The 18906-nt window shown below is 42.0% G+C and overlaps 1 protein-coding gene across 10 annotated transcripts in view; it reads right to left on the bottom strand.

The window, feature by feature from the left end:
• Positions 1-5588: 5588 nt before the first annotated feature.
• Positions 5589-18906, bottom strand: part of phactr1 (phosphatase and actin regulator 1) — a 537086-nt gene continuing 523768 nt past the window's right edge. For all 10 annotated transcript variants that reach the window (XM_059653713.1, XM_059653742.1, XM_059653702.1 and 7 more), the window contains 4 exons: positions 17421-17482; positions 8580-8720; positions 8204-8280; positions 5589-8112 (listed from right to left, as the gene is read on the bottom strand). In XM_059653713.1, the coding sequence (XP_059509696.1) occupies positions 8097-8112; positions 8204-8280; positions 8580-8720; positions 17421-17482 (296 nt within the window). In that variant the 3' untranslated portion in view covers positions 5589-8096. The remainder of the gene's footprint in view (positions 8113-8203; positions 8281-8579; positions 8721-17420; positions 17483-18906) is intronic.

Here is an 18906-nt window from a genome sequence, read left to right on the forward strand (position 1 = left end):
GTGAGTAAGCAAAGATCTTCGCTAGCGGCTTAGCAACCTCCTTTCTCGTTTCCCGGAGCAACCTAGGATAAATCTGGTTTGGCCCTGGGGACTTACAAATCTTAATGTTTGCCAAAATTTCCAGCACATCAACTTCCTCAATCTTGATCTGATCAAGCCTGTTTGCCCGCTCCTCAAAGTTCTCATTCACAACAAGGTCCCTTTCCTTAGTGAAAACCAAAGCAAAAAACTCATTTAGGGCTTCCCCTATCTGTTCAGATTCCACACACAAGTTCCCTGCGCTATCCCTGATCAGTCCTACCTTCTCCCTGATCATTCCTCACGTATGAGTAAAATGCCTTCGGGTTCTCCCTAATCCTTCCTGCCAAGCCTTTTTCGTGCCCCCTCCTGGCCCTCCTCTGTCCACTTTTGAGCTCCTTCCGAGCAAGCCTGTAATCCTCTAAAGCTGTGCTAGACCCTTGCTTCCTCTACCTTACGTACGCTGCCTTTTTCTTTTTGACAAGAAGCATCTCTGTACCCATCATCCAAGGCTCCTTAATTTTACCCCTTCTTACCTGTCTCAGAGGAACAAATTTATACATCACTCGCAACAACTGGTCCTTAAACAGCCTCCATATGTCTGCTGTGCCCTTTCTGTGGAACAATTGCTCCCAATCTGTACTTCCCAACTCCTATCTGATAGTGTTATAGTTTCCTTTACCCCAGTTAAATATCTTACCTGGTAACTGCTCCTTTCCCTTTCCATGGCTATGGTAAATGTGAGGCTGTTGTGGTCATTGTCACCAAAGTGTTCTCCCACCACGAGATCTGACACCTGTCATTGCCGAGCACCAAATCCAAAATGGCCTCTCCCCTCATTGGCCTGTCCACATACTGGGTAAGGAAACCCTCCTGAACACACTGGACAAAAACGGCTCCATCCAAGCCATCTGCACTAAGGAAGTTCCAATCTATATTGGGAAAGTTGACATCACCCAATACAACAACCCTGCTACGTTTGCACTTTTCAACAATCTGCCGGCCAATGAGTTCTTCCACTATCCACTATCAGACTTATCATGGACTACTTAGAATCAGTCTCATTCTTGGACACATGCATCTCCATCAAGGGTAGACACCCCTCTACCGCAAGCCTATGGATAACCTCATGATACTGCACTTCTCTAGCTTCCACCATAAACATATTTTAAAAAGCCATCCCCTACAGACAAGCCCTGTGCATTCACAGGGCATGTTCAGATTAGAAGGAACACAACAGACACCTAAAAGTGTTGAAGGATGCCCTCATAAGAACAGGATACAATGCTCAACTCATCGATTGTCAGTTCTGACGGACCACAAGAAATGGTAATGAAAACCGGAAGAACTGCGGATGCTGTAAATCAGGAACAAAAACAAAGTTGCTGAAAAGCTCAGCAGGTCTGGCAGCATCTGTGAAAGAAAAAGCAGTCAAAGTTTCGGGTCCAGCGACCCTTCCTCAGAACTGGTTGTGGCTGGGAAAATGTCAGTTTATATTCAGAAAATAGAGTGAGGTAGGGAGTAAATGATAGGATAGAGCCCAAAGAGAGGGAAAGACAGTTGGACAGACAAAGGAGTTGCTAACAATCAGGCTGGGAGAGTTATTAGGGACTGTTAGTGACTAACAACATGGTGTGTGTATTGGCAGGCTAAGCGGTAACAAGGCCTGGTGTGTGGGGTAGGGGGCTGGGATGTGAGGCAGTTTAGGCCCGAAAATTATTCAACTCAATATTGAGTCCAGCGGTCTGTAGGGTCCCCAAGCAGAAAATGAGGTATTGTTCCTCCAGCTTTGCTGGAACACTGCAACAAGCCAGAGACAGACATGTTGGCCAGGGAGCAGGATGGTGTGTTAAAATGGCAACAGGTCTTTTTTGTGAGCAGAACATAGATGTTCTGCAAAGCGGTAATGACCTCCTCAGAAGACAGACACAGGGTACGACCGAAAGAATACTCTGTCATCCAGCACTTCGCTGGAGCAGAGAAACTACACCATGTTCTTCACAGCCTTTCAACACATGATTGACGACAATGAGCACCTCGCCAAGAACTTCTCAACACCTCCACTTCTTGCATTCAAATAACCACCAAACCTTAAACAGACCATTGTTCAAAGCAAACTACCCAACCTTCAGGTCGACATCGACCACAACGCCACACAACCCTGCTGTGGCAAACTCTGCAAGACATGTTAGATCATCGACATGGATACTACATGTAGGAACACCACCCACCACATGCACAGCAGAAACTCACGTGATTTGGCTAACATTGTCTATCTCATACGCTGCAGGCAAGGATGCCCTGAGGCATGGTATATTGGCAAGGTCATGCAGATGCTACAGCAACGGATGAATGGGCAGCGCGCAACAATCACCAGATAGGGCTGCTGTCTCCCAGTGAGGAAGCACTTCAGCAGTCAAGGACGTTCAGCCTTGGATTTTCAGGTAAACATCATCCAAGGTGGACTTTGGGATACAATGCAGTCGCTGAGCAGGGGCTGATAGCTAGGTTTGGTACCCATGAGAATGGCCTCAACCTTGATCTTGGGTTCATGTCACACTACAGGTGACTCCACCACACACTATACACTGTCACACACATACGCACTCATTCACACAAATGCACTCACACAGACCCTCTTCTGCACACGCACACCCTCTCTGACTCACACACACTCTCTCAAACACGTACACGTACACATACACACACTCTCAAACACGTACACACATACACTCTCTCACTCACACACACAAATCTAGGGGTGAATTTGCACTTGCAGGTTTGTATTTGCAGATACATTCTATTTTGTTCAAAAAGCACACAATTTCTTGACAGTGAGTCAATGGGGCATTTTATAAATTCCTGCTTTGGAAATAAAGCCAGTCTGAATCCAGGTTAAAACACAGACACATTCTAAGCATAAATGCAGAGTCTGACCTGAGGTCTCACCTTTCGTATACACTGATAAGACTTTCAGTTATCTGGGGCAGTGACTTGAAAGAAATTCTGGGATTTGCATTTTAATCAATACATCTCCTTTTAACTGGTTAAAGATTTAACAGGAGGGAGTCAGCCCGTCATTTTAGGTTGAATCAATACATTTGAATCAGTTGTATGTTCTTTTGATCTTTTACTTACAAATTCTGTATCTTGATGCCTCTCTCATTATACCCGAAGGAAAAGCAACATTCCAAAAACTAATGTTTTCAAATATAGTCTATTGGACTATAACCTGGTGTCATGTCATTGTCTGATCTTGTCCAACCCACTCCAACACTTACACCTATACATCATAGCTAGTGAAGGTAGCTATGGAACTTGGCTTTGTAGCGAATGGCAGTCGACAGTTTATTCCCTGAAATGGAGACAGAGGTCGAGGAAAAGAAGAGAGGCATGGGAATTGGACAGTGTGAAAGTTATAGAATAGTGGAAACTGGACTCAAAATGAAAAATTTTTCAAGGTCCCAGCAGGAGCACAAAGCGGCACCGAAGCAGTTGTTGATATACTGGGAAAACTGTGGGAGGGCCAGTGTGAGATTGGAACAAGGATCATTCCACACACCCCATAAAGAGGCAGGCATAACTGCGATAGTGTTTCAGCAAACCTACTTATCTATTGGAGGGTGCCATTTCGAGTACTAGTTTCCAAAGCAATTAGGACAGCAGTCTGGGCCTGCATCATGCCAAAAATATTTATACTGTAGTATGCTAAACCCTGTGACATATGTCTTGTCTCCACTGTAGTTATGCTGCTGCATCATAGTCATATTAATTCATTTCAAGCTATGTGCAAAGCCTAGTGTCACACTGGAACCCAAATTTGCATGTTATTTGAAAGTGATATTAGACTTCCTGGTAGACCTTCCAATGCACTAATCATGTGAGTGTGCCTATCCAGCAGCCAATTCTCGTATGCCACCCCAACAAAGTCATAATCTGAATCCTCTGCAAAAATTCTGTGTATCATGGCAGTAGGCCACTTCTGCCCACTGACTGACAAAACAGATTTCAAGTTCCTGCCACCATGTGACCCTCTGTGTATACACAGTGTCAGTATCAAAGTTGGTGAGTACAGTGTGAAGTGGAGTAATAGTGTTTTCTATTTGTATCAGGTTTCTAGTGCTCTCTCCATTTTTGCCATTCAGATTTTAGAAGGGATGATAGGATGATGGTAAGTGGGATGGGCAAAATTGATTGGGTAATTGCATACTGGGCCAAAATTTCCTTGCTGAGAGCATCTCAATGTCAAAATACTGCCTCTTTGATGGTTCTACCCTTGCATTGTACAGCCCCAAATTGTTAAAATTCCAGTCTTCATTTACTGGGGCATCAGGCCAGATGAATAAATCACCCCAAAGTGTGTCTTATTAGCATACCTCCCATACCTCCAAGATGGTCCATACCTCCTTCACAGCTACCATGCCCCTGCTATGTCCTCATTGCATTCCCTCCATTTCCACTCACGCAGTATCCATTTGCACATAGAACACTTGGAGCTCTATAATCACATTGGGAACTTGAGATAAATGAACAAGCATGTTAAAACACTTCAAAAAGTATAATGCTTTGAAGTGGCCATACAGCTGTCAATATAAAATCTCAGTTGACCTGACAGTAGTATCAGCAACCCCTGCTGAGCTGAACCAATTTACACTTTTGGAGCTAACCAGTTCTGCATTGTAAGATTCTTCTGAATCCCTAGGGTAGGGAATTTCAAAACTAGAGGGCATTTTTTAAGTTGAGAGGAGAAAGATTTAAAAGTGATCTGAGGGACAACTTTTTCAATAGTGTGGCTCATATGTGGAATGAACTGCCAGAGGGAGAGCTGGATGTAGATACAGTTACAATATTTAAAAGACATTCGGACAGGTACATGAATAGGAAAAGTTTACAGGGCTGTGGGCAAATGCAGGCAAATGGGCCTAGTTTAGTTTGAGAAACTTGTTTGGCATGGACTAGTTGGACCAAAGGGTCTATTTTTATGCTGCTTGACTCCATGACTCAAAAAAAATCTGATCACCAGTCAGATCAATTTTGGAAGGATGATTGAAACTACATGCAAGTATAAGAAAGCGGCTAAAATGTACAGAACTGCATCAACAGTCTGAAGAAATACTGTAGCAAACAACCTTTAAATATTTTATGATTCCTTAAATTAATAGTGAGACTAGTTTTTTTTGTGTATTTTATACAACATTTGCAAGGTTAGGAGACTATGTACTGGCTGAAGCATGAAGTTTGGGAATAGCAGTACTGACATACATATTGATAAATGTCACAGTCTCCATGTTCTGCATGGTCCTGTTGACCATTATGTGCACACATGCAAACTTCTTTGAAAATATGACATCCAGTGCACTTCACAGCCAAAATGTGTTGATGCTTGGTGGAAGCTACTTTTGACCGTTTGGAAACTTTCCATTTGTCAAAGTTCAGGTGTCACATTGCCCAAGTTATCTTTTTGTCTTTTTATTACTTGCACCTACAATATCTAACCATTTCAAATTTAATGAACTTGAAGAAGTTTGCATCAAATGGCAGTGAAAATGAAGACACCAGTTTGCCTTTGTTTTGACTTTTAATGGGACCAAAGCTTGAGTTATTTAGCAAAATTAGATTTAACCAAACTCTTTAAATTAAGCCCCTTTTATGTAAAAACAGTTGTTGAATGCCAACTACTAAAAAAGACCTTTTAAATAAAACTTAGTTTTAAGAAACTGTATACATCATTTGAAACAAACTTGTCGACAGTAATTTAAATTATACAATAACATGCAATTTCGGTATGTACTGATGACAATGCCTAGAGCAACCCAAATTAGAGACTCAATTTTTTATGGTTATTTACAGTTTTCATACATCAAAATTTGTTTATTGTACAATACTGAGAGAGCACAGGGGGAACAGCCACAACATTCACTCCTCTACAAAGACAATTATGTACAGGTACTCAACACTCATTTATTCATACAGTTTGTTCAGAACCATATGTTCATGAAAATCTACTGAGCAATTGGAATTTAAACTGACAGGAAAGACTCCAAACAGTTCAGTGAACGTACACAGAAAGGTACAGTTTAGATTCCAACCTCAAGGAGCTGAGCATCAACAGCATCAGTTTTTTTTTAAAGTAAATTGAGTCACTGTTTTGGCTAAAATAAAGCATAAACCAGCAATGTTTACTGTAATGGTGATGGGTTCATAGATCATAGAATCCTTACAATGTGAAAACAAGCCCTTCAACCCAACAAGTCCACACCAACTCTCACAGCATCCCACCCAGACCCAAGCCCCTCTAACACACCTAATCTACACATCGCTGAATACTATGGGCAATTTAGCATGGCCAACCCACCTAGCCTGCACATCTTTGGACTGTGGGAGGAAACTGGAGCACCCGGAGGAAACCCATGCAGACATGGGGAAAATGTGCAAACTCCACACAGACAGACAGCAACCCAAGGAATCGAACCCGTGTTCCTGGTGCTGTGAGGCAGCAGTGCTACCCACTGAGCCATCATGCCGCTGGCTGATGGGTAATTACAGCTCTAAAACATAGCCTTGATGTGAATGGGACCTTTCCATTCTTTATAATTCTACGAGAGTAGTTTCCTTTTCGTTATGCATAAGGAATAATAGAAAAATTAGAATAAATCTTTAAGTTTGTCTTAATTTTAAAATCCTGGCTTTAGCAGAGTTAGGTACAGATTAAGATCATAGGCCTCTAACTGATATGTCAAAGGAAAAACTTGCACAACGGGTAGGATAAGGTTGTTAGAATAACTAAGCATGTATAGCTGGTTGCTGTACTTCATATTAGAAAACATTCCATCCAGAGCAGAGATATAGGGTAGCTGTGACCCTGTCGTAAGTGTTCCTTGGACATGTACATATTCATATATATACTTCACTATGCATATATGAATATCTCATTTGATTTACACCACAATTCAATTCTTTCGTATACAAAATTATGCAATTAATATGGGCAAAAGTAAAGTGTCTTCCTTGAAAGGTGCAGCTACATGAGTAATATATAATACAAATTGATGTAATCAGGTAAATGTGGACACAGGCCTTTTCTTTCACCAGCCTACATTCAGCCTTTTCTCAAGCTAAAGAAGCACTTGTGTCTCCTATGAACAGCCTATTAAACTTGCATTAAACTGTAAACTGTTCAACTGCGTAGGATAAAATTTGCCTCCAAACTGTGAAAATAGAATCAGATTGAATATTAAATGGTGCAGCCTCTGCAACCTTAACAGTGTTATAAATCAATAATTACTCTTATCCAGCTTTTTAAAATTAGTAACTTGTAAATATTACGCATTTATTCTGCTCAACCAGCAAATTAAATTCATAGAGAAGCTTTCTACATACATGAAGTTCCAAAACATATAATCTGTGTGCCGAAGAAACTCCTTCATTTACCAGTCCAGGACTATCTTCAAAGAAACACTAGGTAATTTGTGTTCCATCAATCAGAACATGGTTAGGTGAATTACAGCTTGTTACATAAACATTTATTTCAATTGCTACTATTTATTTTTATGTAGCATATATTTATCATAAAAGATATAGCCCCTTCCAGTAAACCTGATGAACCTGCAACCAATGCTTGATAAACTGATGCAATTTAGCCAACTATACCTACATATGCAAGCTGGCTGAGTTTGGGTCCAAAGAATGTAGTATAGTAAAAGTTCAGTAACATTAACAGCAGAGAAACTTGGCATTCCTTTAGAGAAATAACTGTACTGTGTTGTCTCAGCTCCATCACACATACTGATTTAGATTTCATCCTTTTGGATCATCTTGTGCAACTAACAATGGGAGATAGTGCTGAATAATGGTATTAGAAGTCAGCAACTTACAGGTGTAACACTTTTGATCTGGAGCAACACAGTAACTCCTGAAGGTCAGCAGATTAGTAGACAACTGGAAAATATGCATTGCTGTAAATATCTGATACATAAAGGTAATTAAGAAGAGTTCTGCCCTGCAGGGTTTAGTGGGCACCTGTACAGCCCTAGCACTTCTGGTTTTTGTAAGACTCCATGGTTATACACAATAAACAGCTAGGGCCTATGAAACCTGAAAGGAATGCAACAAATATTTATTAGATTGCACTTATTTAGGATGTGAAGACATTCCAGTCAAAATGTTGTAAGATGGAAACCCATACCTTGTTAGGTGCCTACTTAATTCATGCACTTCCATTTCAGTGCTTTTGAATTCATTCAATTCCTTACGAATAGCAGCCTGAAATTTAAAAGGCATTGAAATTGTTAGAGAAATACCGGACTTTAAATTTCCTCCTTTTCTATGTTATGTATTCTATCTGATGTACCTTCTTATTTTTCCTGTTCATTTCTGATGTGAGACAAGAAAGCAATTCTTTGTACAAATGGTAGTGAAACTTTAGAATTCTCATCACTCAAGAAACGGTTGAAGCTCAGCCAATTCAAACCGCAAAAACTGAAACAATAGATTCTGTTCGAAAAAATTCTCAATACTTGCGCTATTCTTATATTTCTGAGTGTTTGACCATAATATCTTACTTTGTCAGCAGCTGTTAGCCTTGTCCATGGCTTGTCTGCGCGTCTGTCATAATCCTGGGCCTCAGCTACCTCCACATAGTCACTGAAACGGATAAGGATTTTTCTCTCTCTCAGTTCCTCCACTGTAGGTCTTTGGCTAAGCTAGAAGAAAAGGACCACTGATATTGTAGATTTATAAGATAGTGTAGGTAACATGTTTGCAATCTTTTCCTTTACTAGTAGATAGACATAGTTCATGCAAGATACACAATGGATATCATTAGTCACTTCTAATCACATCAGGTCATTTACAGATGATTTTACCAACACATGAAGAAACAGGTCACATTTATGTGAAGCCATTTTGACTCGCAAATTTTAAACTTGAATGATAGCATCAGCGCAAGTCAGATATTCAAGTACACTTGCCACTATGAGGAATCCATTGAGTAGAGTGCAATTGATTGACCTTGTTTTTACTGCTGTCGAAAATGATTCCTGCTAACAGCATAGACTAATAACTTTCCTACAATTCTGAATGTTTGTCTATGCTATTTACATTGTCAGCAGTGGTTAGCATTACTGTGTCCTTATTTTGGTTTGCCACTCGTCTTAAAGGCTGGTGTCCTACCCACTACTTCATCTCAGATAGCACAATTTTACCATCATGCTCCAACATGCCACATATTTGTGAAATTTATGATTTAGAGAAGAAAAGAGAACTTAGTAGGCAAACATTATCTTTAGAAGGTGTTTTTTTTAAAAAGTGTCCAATCCTCCTCGTCAGACTTTTCCTTCTGTATTCCACCAATGCATTGCAATAATGATAAATTAGTCCACCAGCTCTCAAACAAATGTCACTAAATCAATTAGACTTTATTGGCACGTTTGTCTTATCTAAAGAATCTTTCTTACATTCATAGTGCCCTGTCTCATAGCCCCGCAGTTGCTGAACCTTCATCAATTCTTTTGGAGGCAGATCAAAGATGGATAGAGGAGAAGATGGGTGGGGAGGAGACAGACAAGGTAAAGAGGTGGGGATGGAGCCAGTAGAGGTAAGTGTGAGTGGGGAGGTAGGGAAGGGATGGGTCAGTCCGGGGAGGACGGACAGGTCAAGGAGGCGGGATGAGGTTAGTAGGAAGGAAATGGGGGTGCGGCTTGACATGAGAGGAAGGGATAGGTGAGAGGAAGAACAAGTTAGGGAGGCGGGGCGAGCTGGGCTGGTTTTGGGATGCAGTAGGGGGAGGGGAGATTTTGAAGCATGTGAAATCCACATTGATACCATTGGGCTGCAGGATTCCCAAGCGGAATGTGAGTTGCTGTTCCTGCAACCTTTGGGTGGCATTGTTGTGGCACTGCAGGAGGCCCAGGATGGACACGTCGTCGAAGGAATGGGAGGGGAAGTTGAGATGGTTCACGAGGGGGAGGTGCAGTTGTATATTGCGAACTGAGCATAGGTGTTCTGCAAAGTGGTCCCCAAGCCTCGACTTGGTTTCCCCAATGTAGAGGTAGCCACACCGTGTACAGCGGATGCAGTATACCACATTGGTAGATGTGCAGGTGAACATCTGCTTGATGTGGAATGTCTTCTTGGGGCCTGGGATGGGGGTTAGGGAGGAGGTAAGGGGGCAAGTGTAGCACTTCCTGCGGTTGCAGGAGAAAGTGCCGGGTGTGGTGGGGCTGCTGGGGAGTGTGGATCGGACAAGGGAGTCACAGAGAGCGTGGTCCCTCCGGAAAGCAGACAAGGGTGGGGATGGAAAAATGTCTTTAGTGGTGGGGTCGGATTGCAGATGGTAGAAGTGTTGGAGGAGGATGCATTGGATCCAGAGGTCGGTGGCGCAGTGCTTGAAGACCAGGGGTATTTTCGTTTGGTGGTTATTGCGGGGATGGGGTGTGAAGGATGAGTTGTGGGAAATGCGGGAGACACAGTCAAGGGCGTTCTAGACCACTGTCGGGGAAGTTGCAGTCCTTGAAAAATGAGGACATCTGAGATGTACGGAAGTGGAATGCCTCATCCTGGGAGCAGATGCAGCGGAGGCGAAGGAAACGGGAATAGGGGATGGAATTTTTGCAGGAAGAGGTGTATTCTAGGTAGCCGTGGGAGTTGGTGGGGTTCTAGTTGCTTTGGGAAAAATGGCTTTTCTTTTATCGGGCACTTAGCACCAGCTGTGAAAGACGATCTGTACAACAGAGAAAGCCTTCACTTGAACCATGCTGGCATTGGGATCCCAGCAAATTGTCTAACTAGGGTTGTAGAAAGGGACTTAAACTAAATATAGAGGAGATTTAGAAAGTTAACAAGAGAGGACAAGGCAACTGGGGTAAAGATAACCAGAGTGTGATAGTAAGAGACAGAATATACAAACGTAAGAGTGCACCAGGAAATAAGCTTGAGTAGGGAAATGGTTAAAAGAAGTTATCACCTGAATGTCTATATTGTGATGTATGTCATGTACAAAAGTAATAGCAGATATATAAATGAAAAGGTATAACTATTATAGAGACATAGTTCCTTTGTGATCAATGCTGGAATCAAAATATTTGTGAATGGAAAAGGATGTGTGGGTAGCCTTGTCAATAAAGGATTATGTTACTTCAGAAGTGAGAAATTATCTTTGCTCAGAAGATCAAGACTTAGAATCAGCTTTAGTAGGATGAGAAATAGGTGAGAAAGTCACTGGTAGACATGTTTAAAGGTCTTCTACCAGTTCCACAATAGAAGACAGGATACAATAAATTAGAAAATAATAAAAGGGCTTGTAAGAAAGGTACAGTGTTGATCATGAGAGATTTTAATCTTAGTGTAGATTGGAGAAATCAAATTGACAAAGGTACTCTTGAGGATGGGTGCAGGGCATATTCAAACATAGAACAATACATTCTGGAACTAACTAGGAAAAGAGTACAGTCTATTTTTGGCTTGTTAATGTGTTGTGAGACAGGATCACATAATGATTTCACAGTAAAGGATCATCAAGGGTAGAATGTTGGGGTGAGGGTGAAGGGGCAGTTGAGTTAGCTCAGCTGACTAAATGGCATAAAATAATGCTAACATCTGGGGGTCAATCACCATTTCAGCTGGAGTAGACTACAAGCCCTCCACAGTAAGGTCACAGCATAAGCCTTGGATTGACAATCTTCAAATAATCAAGGATGGAGAAGCAGGAGGCAAAGGTCATCATAACATGACATAATTTCACATTCAGTTTGAGGTTGACAAACATGAATCTGATTCTGAGGGATAGGATTTATATGTATTTGGAAAGGCAAGGACTGTTTAGGGATAGTCAACATAGCTTTATACATGGGAATTCATGTCTCACCAACTTGATTTGAGTTTTTTGAAGATATGACAAAGAAGATTGATGAAGACAGAGTGGTGGACATTGTCTAAATAGACTTCAGCAAGGCAATCCACATGGTTCCACATAGTAGACTGGTTAGCAAGGCTAGATCACATGGACTATGGGAAGCGCTAGCCATTCGGACACAAAATTGGCTCAAAAGTAGGAGACAAAGGCTGGAGGTGGAGGGTGGCTTTTCAGACTAGAGGCCTGTGGCCAGCGGTGTACGGCCAGGATTGGCATTGAGTCATCTACTTTTTGTCATTTATATAAATGATTCAGGTGTGAATGTAGAAGGTATAGTTAGTGAGTTTGCAGATGACACCAAAACTGCTGGTGTAGTGGACAGCAACGAAAGTTACCTCAGAGTACAACTTTGATCAATAGGGCTGAGGAGTGGCAGATGGAATTTAATTTAGATAAATGTAAGGTGCTGCATTTTGGTAAGGCAAATCAAGGCAGAACTTATGCAGTTAATGATAAGGTCCTGGAGTGTGTGGCCAAACAAAGAGACCTTGGGGTTCAGGTTCATAGTTCCTTGAAAGTGGAGTCAAAGGTAGACAAGGTAGTGAAGAAGGTAGTTAGCATGTTTGCCTTTCTTGATCAGGGCATTGAGTATAGGAGTTGGGAGGTCATGTTACGGCTGTACAGGACATTACACCAAAACTGGCCTAACCACTGTTCAATTCTGGTCTCCCTGCTATAGAAAAGCTCTTGTGTAACTTGAAAGAGATCAAAAAGATTTACAAGGATGTTGTCAGGGTTGGAGAGTTTGAGGTATAGGGAAATGCTGAATATGCTGGGGCCCATTTTCCCTGGTGTGTCAAAGGCTCAGAATTGACCTTAGATTTGATTCCCTACAGTGTGGAAACAGGCCCTTTGGGCCAACAAGTCCACACTGTCCCTTGAAGCATCCCACCCAGACCCATTCACCTATAGCCCACACACCCCCAAATACAATGGGCAATTTAGCATGGCTGATCCGCCTCGCCTGCACATGTTTGGACTGTGAGAGGAAACCGGAGCACCCGGAGGAAACCCACGCAGGCATGGGGAGAATGTGCAAACTCCACACAGACAGTCACCCGAGGCTGGAATTGAACCCGGGTCTCTGGTGTTGTGAGGCGGCAGTGCCAACCACTGAGCCATCATGCCGTCCCTGTTTTTAGAAATCATGCAGAGCATGGTTAGGGTGAATAGCCAATGTCTTTTCACTAAAGTTCCAAAACTAGAGGCCGTAGATTTAAGGTGACAGAGGAAAGATTTAAAAGGAGCCTCGGGGCAATGTTTTCATGCAGAGGCTAGTGCGTGTATGGAATGAGCTGGCAGAGGAGGTGGTGGAGATGGTCCAATCACAACATTTAAAAGCATTCTGGATGGGTAAATGAATAGAAAGAATAGCGATATGGGCCAAGTGGGATTAGGTTAATTTCGGATATCTAGTCAGCATGGACAACTTGGATCAAAGCGGCTGGTTCTGCCCTGTGAATGCCCAACAGTCTATGACTCAATTCCTGATTGCATTACAGTCTTGGTTCCTACATGGACAAAAGAGCCAAATTTCAAAGGGAAGGTGAAAGTGGTCATGTTGACATCAAGGCTGCATTTGAATAATTGTGGCGTTCAGGAGGTCTAGCAAAGTAGAGTAAATGGGAATCAGGGAGGGTGGGGAGGAACTCTCTGCTGGTTGGAGTCATGTTTAGCATCAAGGAAGATGGTTGTAGTTGGAAGAATTTAGTCATCTTACTTACTGGACATGTCTTCAGTTGTTCCTCACAGTGGTTTCCTAGGTACAACCATCTTCAGCTGCTTCATCAATGTCCTTTCTGAAATTATTCCACAGAGGCCAGTATCCTGTCACCAAGTCACCCTTTATTTTCACATTGAGAGTCCTTGATATTGGTCCAGCTTCCTCAGAGCCAGCTCTCAGAATGAACAGGATGTCCAACAGATTAACAGCCCCAATCAGGAAACTCATGTTCTATCATGTTCACCTGGCTGACTTTTATACAATCACTACACTTTCCTCCATTACGGGATGTTCAATGACGACAGCACAATGTTCGGCGCTGGTTGAGAATCAGATATTGAAGCAGACCATGCTGAACGCATCCAATGCATGTCAAAATGGACAATACCCAGGCTAGGGCTGACAAGTGGCAAGTAAGATTCATGTCATAGAAGTACCAGGCCATAATCATACTCAAGAAGAGAGAAGCTAATCTGCCCCTTGATATTCAATGGCATGGCTGCCCCTGAAACTCTGACTATCCTAGGGGTTACCATTTATGAGATGCTCATTTGGCCATATATATAAATACTATGGCTATGAAAGAAAGTTGGAGACTTGAAATACTGCAGCAAGTAATTCACCTTATGAACATAGAACATAGAACAATACAGCGCAGAACAGGCCCTTCGGCCCTCCATGTTGCGCCGACCTGTGAACTAATCTAAGCCCATCCCCTACACTATCCCATCATTATCCATATGCTTATTCAAGGACTGTTTAAATGCCCCTAATGTGGCTGAGTTAACTATATTGGCAGGCAGGGCATTCCACGCCCTTACCACTCTCTGAGTAAAGAACCTGCCTCTGACATCTGTCTTAAATCTATCACCCCTCAATTTGTAGCTATGCCCCCTTGTACAAGTTGAAGTCATCATCCTCGGAAAAAGACTCTCACTGTCCACCCTATCTAATCCTCTGATCATCTTGTATGTCTCTATTAAATCCCCTCTTAGCCTCCTTCTCTCCAATGAGAACAGACCCAAGTCCCTCAGCCTTTCTTCATGGGGCCTGCGCTCCAGACCAGGCGACATCCTGATAAATCTCCTCTGCACCTTTTCCAATGCTTCCACATCCTTCCTGTAATGAGGCGACCAGAACTGCACGCAATATTCCAAATGAGGCCACACTAGCGTTTTGTACAATTGCATCATGACACTACGGTTTCGGAACTCAATCCCTCTACCAATAAAACCTAAAACACCATAAGCCTTCTTAACAGCACTATCAACCTGGGTGGGAACTTTCAGGGATCTATGTACGTGGACACCAAGATCCCTCTGCACATCCACACTACCAAGAAGCTTTCCATAGACACGGTATTCTGCCTTCCTATTATTCCGCCCAAAGTGAATCACCTCACATTTATCCATATTAAACGCCATTTGCCACCTTTCAGCCCAATTCTGCAGTTTATCCAAGTCTCCCTGCAACCTGCAACATTCTTCCACACTGTCCACCACTCCACCGACTTTAGTGTCATCTGCAAACTTACTAACCCATCCACCAATGCCTGCATCCAAGTCATTTATAAAAATGACAAACAGCAGTGGTCCCAAAACAGATCCTTGAGGCACACCACTCGTAACTGGACGCCAGACTGAATATTTTCTATCAACCACCACTCGTTGCCATCTTACAGAAAGCCAGTTTCTAATCCAAACTGCTAAATCTCCCTCAATCCCGTGCCTCTGTATTTTCTCCAATAGCCTACCATGTGGAACCTTATCAAAGGCTTTACTGAAGTCTATGTACACCACGTCAACTGCCCTACCCTCCTCCACATGCTTGGTCATCTTCTCAAAAAACTCAATGAGGTTTGAGAGACACAACTTGCCCTTGATGAATCCATGCTGACCATCTCCAATCAAATTGTTGCTTGCTAAATGATTATAAATCCTATCTCTGATAATCCTTTCCAAAATTTTTCCTACAACAGACATAAGGCTCACAGGTCTATAATTACCTGGGTCATCTCTACTGCCCTTCTTGAACAAGGGCACAACATTTGCAATCCTCCAGTCCTCTGGTACTAGACCTGTAGACAATGAGGACTTAAAGATCAAGGCTAAAGGCTCCGCCACCTCCTCCCTAGCGTCCCAGAGAATCCTCAGAAAAATCCCATCTGGCCCAGGGGATTTATCTACCTTCACACCTTCTAGAATTGATAACATCTCCTCCTTACTAACCTTAATCCTTTCAATTCTAGTAGCCCGCAACTCAGTCATCTCCTCTACAATATTCTCCTGTTCCTCAGTGAGTCCTCAGTGACTCTCCAGTATCTGTCCACTATCTACAAGGCACAAGTCAGGATTGTGATGGTATTTTCACTTGCCTAGATGAGTTCAACAAAATGCAAGGAACAGGATCCCATCCAAGACAAAGCCACAACTGATTGGACCACATCTATAAATATTCACACCTTCCACCACAGAAGCTCAGTAGCAGAAATGTGCACCATCCACAAGATGCATACAGCAATTCACCAAGACTCCTACTACCCTCTACAAGAACAAGGGCAGCAGATATATGGGAACATCGCTGCCTGCAAACTCCCCTCCAACTCACTTATTAACCTGCTTGGAAAAATATTGCTGCTTCTTCCATTGTCCTCAATCAAAATCTCGGAACACCTGCCCTGACAGCATTGTGGGTATACCTACACTAAATGGACTGCAGCAACTCCACCAAGGAGAGCTAGAGATGGGCAATAAACGCTAGTTTGATCAATAAAGCCCACATTCCAAGAATAAAGAAAAGCTGACAACATTATGCTGTCTTTAACAGTCTACAGAAACTGTTGCGATTTACGAACAAACAACAAAGAAACCTACAGCACAGGAACAGGCCCTTTGGCCCTCCAAGCTTGTGCCGATTTGTTAGCATATTTTTGACACACAATTGGATTTTTACATTCTCAGAGTAAAACTATGAAATAGCTATAGGATTACTTTTTAAAAAGTATATAAAAATAGCAACGCTGCTACCAGTGCTGCGGAAAGCAGGCTACAAAATCTCACTGATGCGAAGAAAGCAATCATATTTTGTATGCTTTGAGCACATACCATATTAACGTACTATGTGCGTTGAAGATCAGGGCTCAGCTGGACACTGCTGATCAGTATGTGTCTGCACTGATACATTTAGATGAATCCTAACAGTTTGGACACTTGAAACATGACCTCATGAAAGATAGGGTTGTCATTTTGTCTGCTCCTATTTTGTTTCCTTTCTCTTTCCAGATTTTGGTCTCACTTCAATGTTTCTCTTGTTATTGCTTTTTGATGGCAGCTATTCATCATTCCACCCTTAAAACCTTGTCTAATACTATTTTCTTTACTCACTCATCCTCTTGCATTGCTACTTCTTTTATTATTTAATTTCTCTGATCTCCTGCCCTATCACCAACCTTCCAGTTTGTTCCATTCTCTCCCTTCACTTCAAATTGTATTGCATTTCAAACTTTTCCCAATTCTGATATTAGATCATTGGCTCTTTTTCCCCTCACCATTAATGGAGTACTGCACATTTCCAGCATTTTGGAAAACTGAAATTAATGGAATTCAAATTGTTACTTTAGCCTGAGTGTTGAAAGCAAAGAGAAAGGGTGTAAAAATTAAAGAAAGATTTCAGTCAATAGTGTTCAGTGGAAAATCAGCCTTCTTGTTAAAAATACTTTCGTGTCATTGCCATTCTTTATGCATCATCTGATCCAAATCAAATCCTTACCTTTCGTGTCAGCCGTCTTTTAAGTTCTCTCTTTTCCTCCTCTTCTTCCTGTTCATTTTTTGCTAAAGATAGAAATCAGTACATTATCTTCAACAATACACAAAATATATTTGCTGAATTACTGTTAAAGATATCTGAGTGCAAGTGACTAGTTCAATCTCGTGAGTAGACTGTTGCTTTCTGCCCACTCAACCTCAGTGCAAATATGTCAGCAGTGGGCATAGAATCAGGACACATGTCCAACAGTGGACAATTGATGCTTACTTGAGGGCTGCATCTCACACTGCTGGGAATTAACCAGCGGGGTTGGGGGTCCCCTTTAATGAGCCCCCATGCTCAAGGAGTGAAACATCCGTGATGTTTCTTTGTCTATAGAATATATATTCTGTGATGATCCTTTAAGAGGGATTTGTTCTGAAAGGTGACAAGGAATCTACTTCAGCTTTGGGGTTTTGTTTAAGTTAAACAAAAGAAGCATGGGTAGCTGGAGTCAGGCCCACATGGACTCACAGTTTTAGTTTTGTTTTCAGTTGAAGTTGGGATTTTTGGAATTGAAGCTGTTAGATATAGCTTCCTCTCTGCTGCTGCAAAAAGCTCAAGTTCTGTCTCTGTTGCTAGATTCATTCTTTCATTTTTTTTTTCTATTCTCCTGGATTGCAGAAGATAGCAAGCGAGGGAAATCTACTTTGCAGAATTTGCCTTTGCCAAGTGTGTGTTTATGGGATGTTGCTATCTTGGAACGGTTGATGAGTAGTAGTTCAATAATATATTATTTTGATAAGTATTTCAATAGAATTAAAGTTCATTCAATCTTTTTGTTTGTATTTTTAACTGTGGAGTAAGAATAAAATGTGTTTTGCTTAAAGCCTAGTACTTTACCCAACTGAATCACATCCAGAGCGCAGAACCTTACACTTGCTTCTCAGTAAGATAAAAGTCTAGATCTTTACTATCTCCTTCACATGTTTTGAGGGGATTTCATGATACATCCCCTCCCTAATATTTTAACCCAACTTGGATGCCCACATTCATTCACCCCGACCTCTCAAACCTCAACATCACTCCAGCCCCTCACTGGATGGCCTCAGAGGATGACCTCTGATTAGCTGACAGCTGTGTGGTGGGACTTCATAATCCAAAGAAGAGTTGGGGAGTGTTGAAGTGTTGTGCTCAAACTGGAGCGCCAGGGCAATCTCAGCGTGTTCTACCAGAGCTATTAGCTGAGAGGATGGGGATCTAGAACCTCAAATTTCAAACCATGATGCGCAAGTCAAATGGAAATCGAAGAATAGCAACCTCTCCTTTTCAAGATTACGATCTAAGAATGTATTTACATTCCCAACATTTCTGGCTATCTAATGAGCGTCTGACAGAAAATGGCAGAATGTCACTTTGTGCTTAGGCGAGGACGGTTGTTGGCTTGATCTTTCAAAAACTAACATATCCATTCCAAGGTGCTGCCACAGGCTGGACAGAGTAAGTCTAT

The sequence above is a fragment of the Stegostoma tigrinum genome, chromosome 2 (assembly GCF_030684315.1).
Source record: "Stegostoma tigrinum isolate sSteTig4 chromosome 2, sSteTig4.hap1, whole genome shotgun sequence".
In the NCBI taxonomy this organism is placed as follows: Eukaryota; Metazoa; Chordata; class Chondrichthyes; order Orectolobiformes; family Stegostomatidae; genus Stegostoma; species Stegostoma tigrinum.